The sequence below is a fragment of the Bactrocera tryoni genome, unplaced genomic scaffold, assembly GCF_016617805.1.
Source record: "Bactrocera tryoni isolate S06 unplaced genomic scaffold, CSIRO_BtryS06_freeze2 scaffold_703, whole genome shotgun sequence".
Classification (NCBI taxonomy): Eukaryota; Metazoa; Arthropoda; class Insecta; order Diptera; family Tephritidae; genus Bactrocera; species Bactrocera tryoni.
Genome location: NW_024396369.1, coordinates 6,536 through 15,429, shown reverse-complemented (window position 1 = coordinate 15,429; position 8,894 = coordinate 6,536). Strand labels below are relative to the sequence as shown.

Genomic DNA, 8,894 nt, shown 5'->3' with positions numbered 1-8,894 from the left:
AATAAATATAAGTACACTTACATACATATATGCATATACATATACTTATTTAGTGGAAACATTCATTATATATTTCATTATACATATTACATACTTATGTACATATGCATAATTGCCAAGTGCAAAATATATATGCATACATACATTTATATAAATATATCTTTAATACATACCCAATAAACAATTGCGTAAATGTTTCGTAAATCTGCGCTAAAATAAAGTTATCTATCTGAGTAAACTTACTTACAAATGTGAGAAATAAGTTTAATTATAAGTTTACTTATCTTATATTTGTAAGTTTAAAATAAATGCGTTGAAAAAACGTTTACTTACAAACATAAATGTAATCTTATGATGCAACATTGCAAATCGGTTTACATGTAAACACAAAAAGTAAACCAACCGTTTACCATTTCCCGTTAGTTTTTTCGCCGACTCTCTGACGACTGTTTTTCCTTTTTTGAGTGATCGTAGTTCATAATTATTGGATTTTTGAGATGTAAAGACGTGCGTTTTAAATAAAACAGTGGAAAAGTTAATAACTAAAAATAATTAATTGAAAAATTACTTACATATAAGTATTATTTAGAAGTGTTATAAATAAAATAAAATAAAAAAGGCCTTTACAATATAAAAGGGTATCCTATCCACTTCTTCCCCGCCGCGGAGGGATGAATGTGAATTTCAACTAATTGAACAAAATTTGAGTGAATCAAGTTCTGATTCAGATGAGTTAAGTCCTTCAGAATTTTATGAGCATCAGCCACCAATTGATATCTTCATAGATGAACTTACATCATGGGTTATTGAATCAAAATTTCAAAGGATTTGGGAAATAAGCTTTTAAAAATTTTAGGCACTAAAATTCCTGGACAACCAAAGGATGTTCGCACATTAAAAAAAACTCCAACCGACGCCCCTACTACTTTCTTAAATAAAGGGCAATATTTCCATTATGGTCTTAAAGATTGTTTAGCAGATTTTCTTCAAACAAAATTACATTCACTAAGTTCAAGTGATGTAGCATTAAATATAAATGTAGATGGCTTACCAATATCTAAAAGTGTAAAGAAAAATTTGTGGCCAATTCTGATAAATATTTATGGTACAGAATCTGTGTTAGTTGTTGGAATTTTTGCCGGTAGTTCTCATCCAATATCTGCTAATGAATATCTAAAACCTTTTGTTGATGAAATGAATGATCTTATTGCCAGCGGACTCCAATTTGATTCAAAAAATTATAATCATCAGTATTTCATATATATAATACAAACAGCTTAACTTTTTCAAATGTTTTAAGTTCCCTTATCCTAACCAAAATAATAAAAGTACTTTATTTACATAACTTTAAAAGTGATTCACATTCCTTTCTTCCTCTAGTTTCACATAATGTCCGCCAATAAATCATACACATACAACTCCCAAGAACCAATAGCCCAAACAAATACCGATGGAGTGCATTTGCAATTTGAAACATCCATCAACCAAAACGGAAATAACCACACTGAATCCCACATTTTTAGAAGGTAGTCAATATCAATTATTTATTTGAAACATTTTTTTTAATGAAAATGTTTTTTGGCAGCAATTCAAAGCACCATTGATGCAGCTGTAACCAAATCTATGGGGAGAATCGTCGAGGAGGTAAGAAGCTTGCGGCGTGATATCGCAGAGTTGAGGAATAGCAGAGACAATGTTCCATCAAAAAAGATTATGCCAGCGGAACCTTTAAACACAGTCGATCAATTTATGGAATTGGAGAGTTTACTCCAGAAGGATGAAGAATATGCTAAATTTGTAAGTAAATAATTATTGACTGTTTGAAAGCCAATTTTACAATTTCCTTTTTTTTGAAGAAATCGGAACTTATGCAAAATATTAAATACACAGGAGCGAAATTCGTCAGAACAGCTTGGCGCTCATTGGTATCCGATGAATGTGCTCAACATTTTGCTTGGAGTGGAACGTCAGACAAAAAACCTGTCCGCGTCTTAAAAGTATCTATGGCTATCCGAGCTACTTAATAATAAAACTTAATAAACTTTATATGTGTACTTATATACTTATATATATTTTTAACTTAAATTTCAGATGTCTTCTTACATGAAGTGAAGGGCAATGACACTGAATATATAAGTGGCACCAAGACGATTTTTCAGTTTGCCAAAAATAGACAAAAACGAAAGCACCAAAATGCAGCAAATTAATTATTTTACCTAACTATTTTTCTATCATTTCATTTTTAAAGACTGTTTTTTAAATTTTAATTTTTAGTATAAGATTAACTTAACTTATCAAGAATTTTTTTTAATTTTTAGTATAAGTACATATGTAAGTATATATAATAAATAATATTAAATGAATTAAAACTAATAAAGAAACTAATGATATATCTTTAAAAATATATCATGCGATTTATTTTACTACCATTACATAAATCATTACAACACGTTTACAAATACATACATTTGAAAAAAAACTTACAAGCGGTTGCATATTAATTTAATAAAGGCTTACTTTTAAGTTTAAAAATAAGCGATTTTACAAGTATGTGAAAAAGCCCAAAGTAATGTAACGTTTTGGTTCTTTACAAGTCTTTTGTAATTGTTTTGTAATGAAAAACGTAAACTTTTTGTAACGAAAAGGTTTACCAGTGTAAGTTTATTTTAAGTTTATTTACAAACGAGATTGTTTACTGGGTATTAGACGAGGGTTCTAATTGTAAAAGTGTATATTTATTTACATATGAACATATATGTACATAAGGGAAAATAACTTTTTCAAATACCTCTCTCCCTCAAAAGAAAATAAAAGGTTCAAAACAAGTAAGGAAGGGCTAAGTTCGGGTGTCACCGAACATTTTATACTCTCGCATGATAAAGTGATAATCGAGATTTCATTATACGTCATTTACATATTTTTCAAATACCGTATTTTTGTAAAGTTTTATTCCGCTATCATCATTGGTTCCTAATGTACTATATATTATACAGAGAAGGCATCAGATGGAATTCAAAATAGCGTTATATTGGAAGAAGGCGTGGTTGTGAACCGATTTCACCCATATTTCGTACATGTCATCAGGGTGTTAAGAAAATATTATGTCCCTCCCTAATGCGATCCTTTGTGCCAAATTTCACTTTAATATCTTTATTTATGGCTTAGTTATGACACTTTATAGGTTTTCGGTTTCCGCCATTTTGTGGGCGTGCCAGTTGGCTGATTTTGCCCATATTCGAACTTAACCTTCTTATGGAGCCAAGGAATACGTGTACCAAGTTTCATCTCTCATTTTTTACTCAAGTTACAGCTTGCATGGACGGACGGAGAGATGAAAGGACAGACGGATGGACAGACGGACGGACAGACAGACATCCGGATTTCGACTCAACTCGTCACCCTGATCACTTTGGTATATATAACCCTATATCTGAATCTTTTAGTTTTAGGACTTACAAACAACCGTTATGTGAACAAAACTATAATACTCTCCTTAGCAACATTGTTGCGAGAGTCTAATAATACAATATTATTTTGCAAAAATGGTTAACAACAACAATAATCTAAATACACCTGCAGGAGCTACACGCCCAAAACAGGTTGCTAAATTTATTTCAGAAAGTGACAGTTTAACAAGATACTGCACTAGATTTGCCTCCTCACCGATTCACGAAAACTCTGAATCGTTATTAGAAATAAAAGGTCAAAAACTTAAAAATTTTTGGACTCGCCTCCAAACGGCACATGATGCCATTGTAGATTCTGACGATTCAGATATACCACAAAATTTTAAATTATCTGCTTTCGCCATATACGAAAACTGCTTAGACTAGTTCGAAAAAACAAAAGCTATGATCTCCGATCAACTAAAGCTCATTCAAGCAATTGCACCTACTCCGCACAGTAGAGTAGAGCTGCCACAAATAGACAGTCAAAATGCAAGTTCAGGCATCCACCTCGAGGTGCCCGCATGTGACACAGAAACATTCTATGGAGGTTATGAAGAATGGCCGTCCTTCCGGGACATATTTACAGCCGTTTATATCAACCATCCAGAATTATCAAAAGCACAAAAATTGTATCACCTCCGATACAAGACAAAAGGTCAAGCAGGCCTCATAGTAAAACAGTTCGCTCTTTATGACGACAATTTCAATTTGGCTTGGGAAACTCTAAAAGCGAGATATGAAAATGAAAGAATACTGGTCGATAAACAAGTAACGACACTATTAAACTTGCCTAAAATCAAGAAAGAAACAAGTGAAGAATTTGTAAGACTACAATCCACACTAAATATTCCCACAGAAACTAAGACCCTATTCTGGTAAACCGCAGCATTACCAGAAAACTCGTTACTTCTATGGGAGCAATCGCTCTCATCACGAAAAAAGTGCTCAACGTGGCAACAAATGAAAGATTTTCTCTCCACCCAATATGAAATTGCGGAAAGGTTAGAAGAAAAAATAATCAGAAAAAAGAACATTAAACACGACCAAAATGGAAGCTTAACTTGGGGTCTATAAGTTAGTAACAAAAACAATTTACTCGTGAACAAAAACTTTCACAAAACGCAATCGTTCACATCTGAACAAGGAAACCTACGTCATGGGAACTATGTAAAAGAGGGCAAAAACTTAAACCTTGCGAGAGGTTTAAAAGCATAAAAGTTAAGAATGATTTTGTCAGGTCAAAAATACTTTGCACAAATTGTCTGTCACATGCGCATACATACAAAAATGGCAAAACCAAATTTAATTGCTTCCATTGTCCCAAAAGATACCTTCCAATGCTTCATTACAGCAGATATCCTAACTTACTCCAAAGAAGCGCTTACACAAAAGGAACCACGGGTTTAGCAAAAGCAAATCGCGAAATCCACAATTTTAAAAATTGCCAAGAGACACCATGTTGCTCAAAGGCACAAAAGGCTCAAACGCTGCCCAGCGATACACAAAGTGGACTAATTATCACTATGACAACTCAAGTTGAGAAAAAACAAAATTAATACCTTAATTCACAATTAAGGAAATTTCGAGATATCGGGAAACTTCCTCCTATATTAAAGGCATACACAATTTTTCGACCCCGCAGGATGGCTTTCGCCAATAATGAAAAAACAAAAAAAATCTGAACAGATCCTAGAACGGTGGCGAGCTACTAAACGCCAAATTAGTGCATACATAAAAACATAAAATATAACACAGTTACAAAGTTCAAAATAAATAAAATCTTATACAAAATTAAGGTTCAACGAGCACCATATGCCCAATGCGATAGTGTGACGCACCTAGACTTACAAAAAGCAAAGGTCGTTCTTATCGTTCTTATATAAGCGCTCCTCATAAGGGTAGGGGATGGGAATCTGTTGTCAAATTTTAACATTCCTCTTCAAAAAAAGTAGCTAGCAATTACCACGATACAATTCGAAATGAAGCCGTTCGCAATTCACGGCCATTCTCTCGCAAGATCCCTCTATTGTCACAGTCCTAATTCCAGAGCTAAGGAGTACCCATTCTGGCCATATCTGAGCCAGGCGTGGCCAGGCGTTACTATCCTTCATAAGCCGATCATAAATTAAATATCATAAAAAAATGCAACAATTGCCAATAACACAGAAAAACCAACTAATAAATAACCCGCAAATTAAAGTTGCTTCTCTTAAGCATCTATTTGCATTTTAAAATTCATATTCAAATATTTACATGTGATATATTTGAAACCAAAAGCTGTTTTCCACATACACGAATAAATATGACAATATTACACCGCCATTATTGAATACTTTTGCTGTCAAATCCATGCTACTCCATCAGCAGTACGGCGAAATACGTGCAACAACATATGTTTGGAATACTAGGCAAAATATTCGCCTAGGGGGCTCAGGATGTTTAAATGAGTTAAGCCTCCCCCCTCACTCAACCTGGGAAACACTGGCGCACCCTAATACGCCACCGCAATTCACCATAGCTGTTGCCACTTCAACGCAACTCCCCACACCTGTGTCCTAAACAATTCAACATTAAATTCGTCTACGCAATTGGCTTCTCAACTTTCGCTTCTACACTGCGCCGCGATTTTCCTTCTTTTTTGCTTCGATCATCATCGTTCCGCCTGCGCCGACTTACAGCGATACAACGCATTCTACCTCGATTGGACGCGATATATTTTCAAAAAAACATTGTATTGTAAATAAACGAGAACTTGAAATAAATTGTACCCTTTAAACAAATAACCTTTTTTTTCTTTTTAAATACTCTCGCGAATGTGAGTGCAAGTGGAATCATTTAAATTGGGTGGTTGGTACTCATCGATAAACAAATTTATTACATATTTAGACAATATGTAAACTATTTTTAACAGTTTGTTTTCAGTTTTGATATTTTATATTATAAAAATTGTAATTGAAAACATTGATGTGTACAAAACCATATACATATGCGTATTGAGCAATGGCAATGGCAACATTGTTCAAATGAAAACAAACAAAGATGGCTGATTTCTGCGTTTTTACCACGGGCTCAACTGTTCACAAATTTTGCTCGCTAAGGAAAGAAAAGGAAGGAAGGGAGTAGCGTTTTTGACTAGTTCTGCTTTTACCGTAGAAATTATTTATTTATTCTATTTTATAAATAATACCATTCGACTCTGATTTTGAGTTATTTTAAGAAAATTTCAAATATATTGGAACGTATTGAACAGATTGAATTATAAAAGTTGATAATTACTATATTTATATAATTATTGAATGCTCACGGCATCCTACGTCGAAGAGAGTAACATTTTTCACTGTTCATATACATTGCGCGCCCATAAGATAGGTCGTATCAGCTGAGTCGGGCCACGATTCTACGTTCTCCACTGTTTGTGCTATAAGCGGGCGGTAAAAGCGTTGTTGGGTAATTATTTACATTGCGCTCTTATAAGATTCATTTGTGTATATGCGTTTGAAGGAACAGTGGTTCATAACCTGAAGTTATTATTGAAATTACTTTTTATAAGGAAGCTTAAAGAAATTACCTGGTTTGAAACTTTTTGCTTCGAACATTATATCTATGTTTCGAAGCACATACACTTGTGAACAATTTTATTTAAAAATGAAATTAAACAAACATAAAATAAGAAGTAGGTTATCTGATTTAAATTTTGGTACAATTATGCGAGTAGCTACAGCAAATGAGATTAAACCAAACATAGAAATTATTATGTGAAATAAACTACATTAAATGCTGTTATAAAGACATATTAAAAAAAATATTACTAAAATAAAATATTTATTATACTTTTTGTTATTTGTCTCACATTTTATAAGTTTATAGTAGTTACAAAGAAACTTAAAATTGTTAGACAATTTTATAGTTATTACCCACAGTGCAACTTCCCATACATATGTACATATATGCGCGAGTTATGAATTAAAACGTTGCTTTCTATTCTGTAGCAAGAATCAGTCTGACTCAGTCCATCAGATCAGCAACTCGAGTCTGCCCCAATGTGTGGGTGTACCGCACATTCCAACAGACTCAAAATATGAGTCTGCTGTTTTGGTCACGTAATGGCTGATCATGCGTGACAGCATGTGTGACATCACACCAAGTTGTATCGTGTAAAGGGAAAAAACATGCTTGTCACGCATGTTCAAAGTTTTTAAACTTGTTTAATTTTTCTGCTGGTGTGTCACACATGTGTGACCGTGTAAAGGGCTGCATGATGCACGCAGTGTATTTTTTCAGTCGGAAAAAAGACAGCGTACGGGAATGGTGTCGCGCATGAACGAGCAATTTTGGAAAGAAAAAGAATGCAAAGAAAGTTTTTGTAATGCTTTGGGCAAGATATTCTTTTAACAAATTTGTATGCGAGCGTGTTGGTCTTTTCTTACGCCAATCTTGCACCCAAATTCGTTTTTTCTTGCCATTTTTTTGCAATTTCTTCCTCTTCCTCCATTTCTAAAATTTCTTCAATCAGAATAGCTGCCACTAATGCGCGTGCCATGTTTACTCGTTGAAAGCTGAACAAAAATGAAGTTCACGCACATGCATGACCGTGTAAACGAAAACGTCAAACTTTTGCATCATGCCATGTTCGCGAGCATGTGTGACCGTGTAAAGGCCGCTAAAAATAAAACAACTGGGTTGGAGGTTTAATCGATAATCAGCCTTCCGTTTTATTTCGTGCTTTCTTAAATACTAATATTTTGCTTTCTTGCAACAACTTAAAAATAAATGTTTGCATAAAAATTCTCAGGAAATGTGTCTTGTGCATTTTGCAAAGTAATACAATTAATAATAATAAAGTTATTATACATTTTGTTAACTGTTGCATTTTCGTTAGCGGAAGTGCACTTGAATGAACAATAAATACAAATTATTAAAATTTTTAGGAATTAATGGTACATTTTGTTAACACTTGGACAAACAATTCTTTGGAAAACTCAATTAATAAATATTCGTATTAAAATTCTTTGGAAATAGTATTCTTTATAACACCCCCACCGTTAGTTTGAGGCTCCGACGAAATTATATTATCTTTGCCGGATTTTTTATAGTAGTTTCATTTTTTAATTGTACATTTGGAATATATGTTTTTGTATTCTCAAAGAGGTATATAAAAATAATTAAGATACATATTGATATAATAATTGAGATATCTATACCAAAACTAAGTATTTTTGAGTTCTTATCTGTATATAGTATATTTTTCAGTGTTTCTTCGTATTCTATTTGCTTCAGATATAAAGATTCAATTTTTATGTCTGCTAGTGTTGTATTACTATTGTCTTTAATTTTTGTAATGATATTAGGTAGAATAAACTTGTCTTGTATTTTTATTTCGACATTTGTAAAAGTCTTGTTTAACGCGTTTATTTCACAATTTTCGAATTTGATTAAGTAATTTCC

The 8,894-nt window shown here is 33.0% G+C and overlaps 1 protein-coding gene across 2 annotated transcripts; it reads left to right on the top strand.

Moving 5' to 3' along the window:
* Window positions 1-1,322: 1,322 nt before the first annotated feature.
* On the top strand, window positions 1,323-2,180 carry LOC120781913. Of its 2 annotated transcripts, none has more exons than XM_040114097.1 (4): window positions 1,323-1,526; window positions 1,586-1,797; window positions 1,857-1,982; window positions 2,092-2,180. In XM_040114097.1, the coding sequence occupies exons 1-4, from the start codon at window positions 1,451-1,453 to the stop codon at window positions 2,110-2,112; spliced, it is 435 nt and encodes a 144-aa protein (XP_039970031.1). In that variant the 5' UTR covers window positions 1,323-1,450; the 3' UTR covers window positions 2,113-2,180. The 2 variants fall into 2 exon arrangements, with proteins under 2 accessions (XP_039970031.1, XP_039970030.1); XM_040114096.1 differs by having other exon boundaries at window positions 1,857-1,997.
* Window positions 2,181-8,894: the final 6,714 nt, after the last annotated feature.